The sequence below is a fragment of the Hylobates moloch genome, unplaced genomic scaffold, assembly GCF_009828535.3.
Source record: "Hylobates moloch isolate HMO894 unplaced genomic scaffold, HMol_V3 SCAFFOLD_2, whole genome shotgun sequence".
Lineage (NCBI taxonomy): Eukaryota > Metazoa > Chordata > Mammalia > Primates > Hylobatidae > Hylobates > Hylobates moloch.
The window spans coordinates 5,470,175-5,483,057 of NW_026652277.1; the positions used below are offsets into that span (position 1 = coordinate 5,470,175).

General features: G+C 39.0%; 1 protein-coding gene across 8 annotated transcripts in view; it reads left to right on the plus strand.

Annotated features, from left to right (window-relative positions):
- Positions 1–12,883, plus strand: part of TASOR2 (transcription activation suppressor family member 2) — a 56,445-nt gene that overhangs the window by 13,165 nt on the left and 30,397 nt on the right. For all 8 annotated transcript variants that reach the window (XM_058431219.1, XM_058431210.1, XM_032149213.2 and 5 more), the window contains 5 exons: positions 2,118–2,218; positions 2,872–2,975; positions 5,225–5,297; positions 5,401–5,463; positions 8,886–9,605. In XM_058431219.1, coding sequence (XP_058287202.1) covers positions 2,118–2,218; positions 2,872–2,975; positions 5,225–5,297; positions 5,401–5,463; positions 8,886–9,605 — 1,061 coding nt within the window. The remainder of the gene's footprint in view (positions 1–2,117; positions 2,219–2,871; positions 2,976–5,224; positions 5,298–5,400; positions 5,464–8,885; positions 9,606–12,883) is intronic.

Genomic DNA, 12,883 nt, shown 5'->3' on the forward strand with positions numbered 1-12,883 from the left:
ATCAGCCTTTTTAAAGAAGAGGTAGGAGTATAATAACCCACAACATAAAAATTATGTGAATAAGCAAATAGGAGAGAAGGGAAAGTTCTTCCTCATTATAGAATGCAACGAATAAATGTGGAAAGATTGATAAATTAGAAGATCAGCATTTGACAACACCATAATAATCAACCAGTGTATGCTAAAAGCAGGTGAAAGTTTAATAATATTTGCATATCTTACAACATTTCCCCACTACTTGCTTATTAATCAGAAAGGAAAAAAATGCAGACTTACCAGTGGAGTAAACTGGCAGATACCATCTTAACTAAGCAGTTAAGTTAATGATAGACCTATCCTGATTAAGGAGCATTCTGCAAAATCGTCTATATTTTTCAAAATGCCCTAGTCATTGAAGTAAAGAAAGACTGAAAAACTGTTCCAGATTAAAGGAGACTAAAGAGACGTGATTACTGAATGCATTGTGGCATCTTGAATTGGAAATTGTTTTCTTTTTCTGTGAAGGAACTTAGTGAGACAGTTGGCAGCATTTGAATAAGATGGAGGTTAAGTCATAGTATCGTATCATTGTGAATGTGTTGATTTTGCTTATTGCTTTGGGGTTGTATAAGAAAATTTCCTAGGGGCCAGGCGCAGTGGCTCCTGCCTGTAATCCTAGCACTTTGGGAGGCCAAGGCGGGAGGATTGCTTGAGTCCAGGAGTTTGAGACCAACCTGGGCAACATGGCGAAACCCTGTCCCTAATAAAAATATAAAAAATTAGCTGGGCGTAGTGGCACGTGCCTGTGATCCTAGCTACTGGGGAGGCTGAGGCAGGAGAATCACTTGAACCTGGGAGGTGGAGGTTGCATTGAGCTGAGATCGCGCCACTACACTCCAGCCTGGGCGACAGAGTGTAACCTTATCTGAAAAAAGAAAAGAAAAAATTTCCTGTTTAAAGGAATCACACAGAGAGGTATGTGACATAAAAGGGCATCAGGTTTGCATCTTACTCCCAGAAGGTTCAGAAAAAAATAATGCGTGTGTATAGAGACAGAGAATGACAAAGCAAACATGGTATACTGTTAATATTTGGGAAATCTGGATGAAGGGTATTAAAGAATTCTTTGTACTATTTTTGCAACTTTTGTATAAGTGTAAAAGCATTTTAAAATGAGTTTTTAAAAAGGAAACAGAGTGCCGGGCACAGTGGCTCACACCTGTAGTCCCAGCACTTTGGGAGACCAAGGTGAGCAGATTTCCTGAGGTCAGGAGTTGGAGACCAGCCTGACCAATATGGTGAAACGCCGTCTCTACTGAAAATACAAATATTAGCTGGGCGTGGTGCCGCATGCTTGTAATCCCAGCTATTCGGGAGGCTGAGGCAGGGTAATCACTTGAACCCGAAGTCAGAGGTTGCAGTGAGCCGAAATCGCACCACTGCACTCCAGCCTGGGTGACAGAGCCAGACTCCATCTCACACACAAAAAAAGGAAAAAGTAGTCAGGAAACAACTTTTTTTTTTTGAGACGGGGTCTCGCTCTGTTGCCCAGCCTGGAGTGCAGTGGCGCAATCTCTGCTCACTGCAAGTGCAAGCTCCACCTCCTGGGTTCACGCCATTCTCCTGCCTCAGCCTCCTGAGTAGCTGGGTGGGACTACAGGCGCCTGTCACCACACCTGGCTAATTTTTTGTATTTTTAGTAGAGACGGGGTTTCACCATGTTAGCCAGGATGGTCTCAATCTCCTGACCTCATGATCCGCCCTCCTCGGCCTCCCAAAGTTGCTGGGATTACAGGCATGAGCCACCACACCTGGCAAATAACTCTTAAATAGCATAATTTTTTTTTGATTCCTTATTCCTGTGTACATAATTTTTTGACACATCTAGGTATTTTGTCTGTACCGAAAATACACATATTCAGAAAATGTGAACATATTTGCAGACCATGGTTTATGGGTCATATATTTGAAAATCTGTACTACTTAAAAATATACATATTATTTAACGTGGAGCTTATCAATTTAAGGTCTTTTTTGTGGTTATATTTTTGTTTACATTTATATTAGAAAACCAAAACTGACGAAAATTTAGATCCACTGTTTATTATTCTGCTTGATATTGTTGTGTTCTTTTTTAGACCACAGGAACTAGATTTTAAATATGTAATGAAAGTGTCTTCCTTGAAAAAAAAACTACCAGAGGCTGCCTTTAGAAAACAGAATTACTTGGAGCAGAAAGGTCTGTTGAAATGTAATAACACGCTACTTGTCCTGAGCTTTGTTCTGGTTATTTTCTGCTCTCTTCCAAACATTCACACATGCACACTTCTATTTCATCATAAGTGACTCTTAAAAGAGTCTTTTGTAAGAAAGTTGTAGAGTTAACTATTTTCTTCAGTTCCTTGGAGGCCAACTAGAAACTGAAGGGTAGTTTCATCTAAGATGACAAAGGTTAGCTTTAATATAGAAATACTGATGCAATTAAGCAAACAGATATTAAAAGCATTTGGAAACTTGTAACTATTCCTCTTGAGGACAGAGTTTTTGTTGGTTTTATTTATAGATGTACTTCTAAACTCAAAAACCATGAGAAGGAAATTTCTTGGTCATTTAGGTTAATTCATGGAGCACTGATGTTTATTCATGTAGTATGTATTTGTATTTGTCTTGTTAATCCTATAGCAGTGTCAGTATAAATAAGAGCGTTGTTTTAAAGTAACTATTTTGGTGATGTTTTATGAGGGAGTTTTATAACCAAGAACAGTAAATGATAAAGGTTTTCGAGTAGTATTTCTGTTCTTTCATTTTTGCAACATATAAAATGAACAAATTGACTATAAGTACATAATAGCATATTAAAAATAAGAAATGTTTTTCTGGTTTTCTCTACAGTCTGTTTTCAAGATTTGTGCTTCAATTTGTATGAGGTAGAACTGTCAAACAGACAAGGGGAAAATATAGATAAATTAACAGAATGTATTAAAAACAAGCAATTGGTAAGCATCACTAATTTAAAATATAATTATTGTGTTTTTCTTAAATTGATATGTATGTATTAGTTGTGCCTAGATGGAATCATTTTAATTTGCTGAAAGGAGTTTCATGTTTAATATTTATTTATATATTATTAATGTAATACAGTATCTGTGGGGTATATGTTCCAAGACCCCCAGCGGATGCCTGAAACTGTGGATAGTACTGAACCCTATGTATACTGTGTTTTTTTCTATGCATACATACTTATGATAAAGTTTAATTTATAAATTAGGCACAGTAAGAGATTAACAACAATAATAAAATGGAATAGTTACAACAATATACTGTAAGAGAAGTTATAGGAGTGTGGACTGTCCATCTCAAAATATTTTAATTATTATACTATACTTGAGTACTCCTTGTGATGAATCAGGTAGGTGGTGCAGGCATTATGAAGTACTACTATTCCCCCAGAGGGTGGGTAGCATCTACAGCATAGATACACTGGACAAAGGGATGATTCACAGCCGGGCATGGTGGTTCACGCCTGTAATCCCAGCACTTTGGGAGACCAAGGCGGGCGGATCACGAGGTCAGGAGATCGAGACCATCCTGACTAACATGGTGAAACCCTGTCTCTACTAAAAAATACAAAAAAATTAGCTGGATATGGTGTTGGGCGCCTGTAGTCCCAGCTACTTGGGAGGCTGAGGCAGGAGAATGGTGTGAACCTGGGAGGCGGAGCTTGCAGTGAGCCCAGATCGTGCCGCTGCACTCCAGCCTGGGCGATAGAGCAAGACTGTCTAAAAAAAAAAAGGATGATTCACATACTGGGCAGGAGGGGCAAGAAGCAAGGATACAAAATAGTGTAGTCCCTAAAGGCTGGCATGGTGGAACACATCTATAATCCCATTACTTTGGGAGGCCAAGGTGGGAGGATCGCTTGAGGCCAGGAGTTTGAGACCAGCCTGGGCAACGTAGCAAGACCTTATCTCTACCAAAATTAGGCAACTTTTTTTTTTAAACTAGCCAGGCATAACGGCCTGCACCTGTAGTCCTGGCTACTCCGAAGGCTGAGGTGGGAGGATAGCTTGAGCCCGGGAGTTCAAGGATGCAGTGAGCTGTTACTGTGCTACTGCGCTGCAGGCTGGGTAACAGAGTGATACCCTGTCTCTTAAGGAAATAGGCTCTTAAATCATAGCTCCTGTAAGTCAAGGAGCTTAGGAGACAAATATGTAAGTCATCATGTGACATACAACACAGAGGGGCTCTCATAGAATCTTGTTGAAACTCAAAGTAGTGATTCTTTTTGTGAGTGAGATATTAGTGTCATAACTTAATTGTAATGTAATAATTAGAAAAGTCTTATTTTGTATATTCATTGTGATTAAATAATACATTGATTTATATTTGTAGCCTTATCACCTCAGTTTTGAAATCAAATGTTTTATTCTGTAAAATGGTATATTTTGTTTAAGTGGTTTAACTGAAAAATTATTGTACGAATATTGGATTTTATCTTTTATGTGTATATAGATTTTTGAAATGGCAAGCAGTGGAAAAGAAAAACTATTAAATTCATGATTTAGAACAACAGCTTTTAGACAACTTCTGCTGCCTGGGGACACAAGTGCCCCAGTTACTGAAAGCATTAAAATTTCAAGACTTTTTTCTTGAGCTCAAGAGTCCACTGAAGATTCTAATAGAGGGGAACAAAAGAGGAAGAATTCATTTTCATCTGTATTTCTTGTTGCCCTGGAACTTGATTATTTTCTGTTATTTTCCATTTCTTAAGATGCATAGAAAGAAGTCTTTTATTGGATGGTATCTTGCAGTCTTTTTAGATTCAGCGTTTTGGGATAATTTTCATGTAAATATGAGCTTAAGATACTACTTACTTACAGGTTTGATTCGTCTTGAGTTTATAATGGCTACATGGTAACATATTGGCTGTTTAGGCAGTGGTATGAAATGTCAGCTGTCTCAGCGAAAAAAATAAGTCTTTTCTGATTGATGTGCCATTCTTGAGCACTGTCCTAAAACTAACCCTTCATGTTCTGGTTATTTTACATAGCCCCAACAGGGCCAAGATTATTTCAGCTAAGGAACTTGAAGTTTCCGATACTGGGGACAGAATTACCCTGATTCCCATAACATTTGCAGAATTTTTTCTTTTCTTGAGGTCAATATTCACTAATGAGTATGGGTAAAGGGAGAAGAGAGGGATTGCAGAATATTCCTTCAGCTGAAATTTTCCTTTATATTTAAGGCAATCATCAAATGCTTAGAAGATCGAGGGTTTTTCATTTTACTTACATCATCAGCCTTATTATCAGAACCAGGTATGTACAACTGTTTTGGGAAAAAATATTTTTCATTATGTTTACTTTTGCTTTATAAGATCAACAACCTAACTTTTCTTCTTCTGATTCTCATTCTGCATAGATTTTGGAGGCAAGCAGATGGGTCTGCATGGGTTACATTTATTTCATTCACCCCTGTCAACAGGTGAGGATACAGTGGTTTCCAGCTCACTCTGTCTGTTGGATGTATTTAGTCCTCATCTTCCTTGACCTCTCAGCAGCACGTGACACTGTTAACTGTTTTTTCCTCTTAAATACCTCTTTTCTTAACATCACTGGTTCACCCTTCTTGACCTCCCTTGTAGGTTTATGCTTCCCTCTGAGCCTCAGTCCCATATCTCCACTTGTCTACTGACATTGCCACTGAGATATCTCAAAGGTGCCTTAAATTCAGCATGTCTAAAACTGAATTCATTTGTTACTGAATTTTGCCATCGTCTCTCCTGTAAATATGTCTCAGAGTCTTCATAGGTGCTGTTATCCTTATCTGGACCTTATCTATTAGTCCTTTTCATATCAAGCCCCTACATTTTTATTGTGATGTTGATCCACCCAGAGGACCAAAATTTGGCTCTTGGGGGCAAAAAAAATTACTCATACAGTGCATAAACAGATATGCAGGGTATATGTGGTATTAAAATTTTGGAGGTCAGTTTGGGGGAAAAATGGCTCTAAAAGGGCTAGGAAGGAGGATGACTAAAAAGATTGAGAAACACTAATCTAGCTTATTCTTCCTCCTATCTGTCAAGCTCGGCTTCACTATCACTTTCTTTGTTCCCATCACCACTCTTTGCTCACCTTAGACTCCTGTGCTTATTTATCCTCCATATAGTTTAAATGTTTATTTGTATAATTATTTAATGCCTACCCTTCTTGTATTCTACTGTATCCCTGGTGCCTAGCAATGCCAGGCACCTATAAAATAATAAATGTTTGCTAAACAAATAAATAAATGAGAGTTGACCAGTCACGGCAGCTCACACCTGTAATCCCAGCACTCTGGGAGGCCGAGGCAGGTAGATTTCTTGAGCTCAGGAGTTCCGAGACCAGCCTAGGCAACATGTCGAGACCCTGTTTCTACAAAAAATAGAGAAAAATTAGCCAGGTGTGGTGGGTTGCACCTGTGGTCCCATCTCCTTGGGAGGCTCAGGTGGGAGGATCGCTTGAGCCCGAGACACGGAGGATGCAGTGAGCCAAGATTGTGCCACTGCCCTCCAGCCTGGGCAACAGAGTGAGACCTTGTCTCAAAAAAAAAAAAAAAAAAAAGTCACTTTGTTTTATAATCACAATGTGTGTGTTTAAACATAAAACTCTATATAGTAGTTATAAAGCTATAACCAATATAAAAATGTTTTTAAAGTTTTTTTTAAAAAATTCAGTTACTGGCTAGGCGTGGTGGTTCACGTCTGTAATCCCAGCACTTTGGGAGGCTGAGGCAGGTGGATCACAAGGTCAGGAGATCAAGACCATCCTGGCCAACGTCGTGAAACCCTGTCTCTGCTAAAATACAAAAAATTAGCTGGGCTTGGTGGTGTGTGCCTGTAGTTCCAGCTACTCAGGAGGCTGAGGCGGGGGAATCATTGGAACCCGGGAGGCAGAGATTGCAGTGAGCCTGGCGACAGAGGGAGACTGTCTCAAAAAAAATTTTTTTAAATAAATAAATAAATAAAAATAATTCAGTTACTTAAAGCAGAACGCTGTGCTTTCCTAGGCATCACATCTTTGGAACAAGCAAAACATTACCCATGATAATAACATAATTGGCAGTGACTGTTTGCATTTTTCAAGCATTTTATCATGTCAGGTTTTGTGGTGGAAGTAATAGATTTAGCAATCCATAAAATAAGTACTCTTACAATGATTTCAAAGATGAAGAAACTCAGAGTTGAACTTGTTCAGGGTCTAATAGCTAACTCCAGATCTGGCTCCTGTAAGATTTCTAATTTCATTTTATTTATTTATTTTTTTTAGTTGTAAGCTATAAAGTTTCAGGTATTTCATTAAAAGATTTTAACAAAGCGCAAGTTTAACATTCTCACATAAATATATGAACTTGCTGACTGTTTGCCTGTACTTGTATCAGGTGAAGAAGAAAAAGAGTGGCTGGGCGTAGTGGCTCACGCCTGTAATCCCAGCACTTTGGGAGGCCAAGGCGGGTGGATCACTTGAGGCCAGGAGTTGTAGACTAGCCTGGCCAACATGGTGAAAACCCCATCTCTACTAAAAATACAAAAATTAGCTAGGTGTGGTGGCACATGCATATAATTCCAGCTACTCGGGAGACTGAGACACAGAATTGCTTGAACCCAGGAGACAGAGGTTGCAGTGAGATGAGATCACACCACTGCACTCCAGCCTGGGTGACAGAGCAAGACTCTGACTTTAAAAAAAAAAAAAAAAAAAAAACGAAAAGACCAGAGTAATAACTTTAAAACAATTTGATTTATAAAAACGTTGTGCCCGGAGTGGTGGCTCACGCCTGTAATCCCAGCACTCCAGGAGGCTGCGGCAGGCAGATCACTTGAGCCCACTCGTTCAAGACCAGCCTGAGCAACATGACAAATCCCATGTCTACAAAAAATACAAAAATTTTTATTTTGATATCTGGCCACATTTTCCTTTTTACTGTTATTTGTCCTTCATTTCCTTTTTCTAATAACCACTATAGTGCTAATGTATTTAACTAGAACTAACTTTGTGTTTCATTCTGAGGTTACTTTTCTTTAAAAAGAATGGTACAATTTTTATTTTCTCTTACTAGGCCCTGAAAGCTGTTCTTTCTTGTGGCGTTATATTACTGACAAATCTGAAATTTTCTAGGATTTTATTTCCCAGTTCATAGGGACCAGACCTTTTCTCTTTTTTTTTTTTCCCCTTTTACTGTTTCCTTTATGCATTTGCAAAAAAAGAAAAAATTAGCACTTCAGTCAAAGCATGGGCTAAGGACAGGAGATGAAACATAGACTAGTCAGTTTTAGAAGTTTTTATTTCATTTGCTAGAAAAGGTGATAAAGTTAGCAATAATCATTCCAGTGAGATTCCAGCATCATTTAGGGCTTCTACTTTTTTCAGTTCAGTTGACTTGCACTAACTTCTGAAAAGAATTTGAAGTGAGTTCAATAAGGTACAGCTACAGTAAGATACATTTTAAAACAAAATAAGAAAAAGTACGAAAGCAAATCTGCCAGCTCTAAAGGCCAGTGGTACTGCTGTGATGAACCGTTGAGCTCATGAGCTCCTTGTTAGGTGAGATGGAGCTGGAGGCAGGGTTTAGTTTACTTGTTCTAACCTAGTGATTGCATGTTAGATGATTCTTTTTCAGTTCAGCGTGTGTGTGTGTGTGTGTGTGTGTGTGTGTGTGTGTGTGTGTGTGTAATTTCAAATATATGGAGATACATTTGTTAAATGTACCTGTAAGTCTTCTATTAATTGCCATTTAGGTTGTCATTTGAAATACTATAACATATTTAACCATCACGTAATTTTGAAATCTAAAGCTTTTTTTCCAGAATGTTTTGTTTTTAAAAAATAAACTTCAGATGTTTAATATGTGTATATATATTTTAGGGGTAAAAGATTTGAAAGTTGAAGATGACATCTCAATGAAGGTGATACCTATTATACCTGCCCTTAATTGTGCCCTGCTAGAAACAAAGAAATCACTTCCTGAAGAAAGAATCCATCCAAACACATTAGTAAAGCATCATTTCCAAGAATTGTACAAGGCGGACAGAAGCCCTTCATTGACTGTTGCTCCTCAGGATAGAATGAAAGACCCTACATTCTTGGGGAAACTGCCCAGTGGTTTTGACTTGATTCCTCCAGCTGAAAAGTGCCCTTCAGGGTCTTTAACTCAGTTGAACTCTTATTTTTCAGACCCTAGTGCTTACATTTTGGAAGTGTCTACTGCTTTGGACTTGTTAGCAGAGCATCCTCAGTCTCCTTGTGTTTCAGATGGAATTTGTGATGCTGGATTTTCTTTAGTTATGACTCCAGATCCTGAATTTCTTGTCTCAGAGGCAGAATTGAGAAAAGAAACTGAAATGAAAAAGGATTCTGAAGAAATGTTGAAAGCAAAGAAGAGAGTTGTGGTTCCATTGAGTCCAGCGTCAAATCTGAGAGTGCAGCCTAAGAGGAGGGCCCGCATGCCCCACGTGGTGCAGAGTAAAAAGGTGAACTTGTGCCGCCCCTTTCGCAAAAGACCTGTTTCCAGAGCAGACAACAGCTCGGACTCTCCAACAACTCTTAAGTTAGTTAAAGGACAGTTTCCTCAGAAAAGAAAAAGAGGTAAGCACGATTTATTTATGTGGGTTATTATAGTAATAGTTGTAGCCAGTCGTGGTGGCTCATGCCTGTAATTCCAGCACTTTAGGAAACCAAGGTGGGTGGATCACCTAAGGTCAGGAGTTTGAGACCAGTCTGACCAATACAGTGACACCTGTCTCTACTAAAAATACAAAATTAGCTGGATGTGGTCTTGTGTACCTGTAGTCCCAGCTATTCGGGAGGCTGAGGCACAAGAATCACTTGAACCCAAGAGACAGGTTGCAGTGAGCCGAGATCACGTCATTGCGCTCCAGCATGGATGACGAGCAAATCTCCATCTCAGTAATTATAATAGTTGTTGTATTCGATCCCTCTTGATGTCTTGGTCCCTGTGGACTGTAGCTTTGCAGCATCAGTTAGAAGATTGTTAGAATCACCATCATTTCTCTCCAGGCAATTTGTATGCCTCCTAATGCCTGACAAGCACTGATTGAGATAGCAACTGAAAACCAAGAAATAGGAAAGACCAAGATACCTCAAAAGCCTACCCACCACCAACATGTTATGTTCCACTTGTAAAACCGCTCACGTGTATGTCCCATTCTGAGAAAGACAACCATCTAGTTTCTGTGCCATCGTCTTCACAAATGGAGGTAGAAGAGGTTCTTCTAAAATCAGGCACATCAGTACCAGCAAACCATGATAGCTGACAGCCTCAACACCTATAAAGAGGAGGGAAATGCCTGGGACCTCCAGGCAAGTAAAGTAGTCTGGGGCAGAGTTTCTAATCCTTTATGTGTATCACAGAGTTTTTACGTGAGCACCTGGATTCTTCATGTGGTTTTGATGCTCCCTGAACAATTGAGTGAGAATTAGAGTCTTGAGCCACTTAGTGTATTAGCAGATGTATTTCAGTGAACATAGCACAGCAAATCATATGGCTTTGGCTTAGAGTCATCTCAAAAATTGTGTTTTACTGTATTTTCTGTAAAAGAGTAGGGAAGTATATGGGTGACTCCTTTGGAGAAGAAGGCAGCACATTATGGCTGAGGGGCCACTCGGTTGTGCCTGTGTCGTCTCTGGCTGCTCTCATGCCACGTTGGCAGAGCTGAGCAGCTGTGACAGAAGCCACATGACCTTCAAAGCTGAAAGTCTGTACTCCATGGCCCCTCACAGAAAAGTTTGCCAAGCCAATCTGTAATATTTTGAATTTGAAAATGTTGGTGCCTAAAGAAGAAACATCGAGGATGTGGTAATCCCAGGATTCTAAATAATTCAGAGTTTACCCTATGGAGTTTTTTTTGTTTGGAGTTTTGTGTTTTTGTTTAGAAACAGGATCTCTCTGTCAGCCAGGCTGGAGTTGAGTGACATGATCATAGCTCACTGCGGTCTCGAACTCCTGGGCTCAAGTGATCTTCCTGCCTCAGCCTCTGGAGTAGCTGGGACTATAGGGGTGCCCCACTAATGTTTTAAATGTTTTTGTGGAGATGGGGTCTTACTATGTTTCCCAGGCTAGACTTTGAACTGATGCTCCTGCCTCAGCCTCCCAAAGTGTTGGGATTACAGGCGTGAGCCACTGTACCCAGCCTTGGTTTTATCCTGTGGCTTCCCAAATAGTGGTTTCTGGTTTATTGTGGCTTGAGGAACGGGGTGGAGATGTGCGTATTTAGGAGGGTAAGTGGAAAGTATGGTAGTATAAAGCAGTGCACCAGACTATACAACGATCTGTAAAATAGATTCCAGGCCAACCATACTGTTCTGCATGAACCAATTTAAGGTATTGAATCAGTTGTCTATAACTCAACATAAATTGTCACTGTTTCTCAAATGTTTTTAATTATATTCACTGTAAGAAATATGTTTGATATTATATTCCAGTACCTACAAATTCATACATGACTGGAACAAACATTTCAAAAAAAAATTATGTGTAATACAGTCTGATACCTTCTATTCTGTTTCATTTAAGAATTCTGGGCTGGGCGTGGTGGCTCATGCCTATAATCCTAACACTTTGGGAGGCTGAGGTGGGTGAATCACTTGAGGCCAGGAGTTCGATACCAGCCTGGCCAACATGGTGAAACCCTGTCTCTACTGAAAAAACAAAAAATAGCCAGGTATGGGGGCGCTCGCCTGTAATCCCAGCAACTTGGGAGGCTGAGACACGAGAATCTCTTGAACCTGGGAGGCAGAGGTTGCAGTGAGCTGTGCTGCACTCCAGCCTGGGTGACAGAGCAAGACTGCATCTCAAAAAAAAAAAAGAAAGAAAGAATTCTAGTTGTGACACATTGAATTTATTTTACAACCCACCAGTGGATTAATTGCATTCAGTTTGAGAAGCATGGTATTGAGTGTTCCGTGTAAACAAAACAATCCATGCAGGATCACTTTATTTCATTTTTCTTTGCTTTTTCTCCCAACACCTGGGAGTACTTGGGAATATCTTCCCTTTCTGTTTGTACAAATATTAGAAAGTTTCCCCCTGGGTCTTGGTTGTCTAATCTTTTTCTTTTTAATTTAGTCTTAACTGTTTTCCTGATTTATTTTTATTTTGCTCTTCCCTATGCTGAAGATTTTAGAAAATGTAATTAGAGTGTAATAAGAAGTCTTATTGTTTAAAAAAAAATGCTTCTTTAGTACTTATTAATATAATAATTTGGTAGGGAGGAAAATAATCAGACTTGAAATGTACAGCATTAAGATATTCTGAAAACATTTTTAAAACTATTCCTTTCCCTAACCCCCAAAAGAATGAAATGAAATGGGGTCTCCTTTTTTCTCCTACATTTCACTAACACTCATCAGTTTCTTAAACTGTTTAATATCATTTTTAGTGTCCTTAGTGAGAAGTAGTGTCTTCTGTATAATGTAATTTAAAAATATTTGCCAACATTTATATGTGTGATTATTTCATGATATCTTTGAGGCTTAATTTTAACTCTTAAAAGATTGAAACGCTTTCTATTGTGCATTATAAGCAGGTATTTAGTATTTCCTTTCTTCCCATCTGCCTCCACCATTAGCTATTTTTATACCATGTGAGAAGCAAAGCAGAGCGCTTCTAAGAAACATCATTGTGTAAGATAGTAGATTTTGTTAGAAATAAAACCAGGTGCACACTTTCCTCAGGCTTCCCATCTTTTAAAAGATTATTTTTCAGATGGTGTTAAAATTTAGATGTTTACAAGTAGTAAAATATATAATATGGCTCTCCAAATATATAATATTGCTCTCTATACAACTCTTCTCTGCAGTGTGGTTATAGTTTTAACCACATCACCTTATGGAAGCTGTGCTGC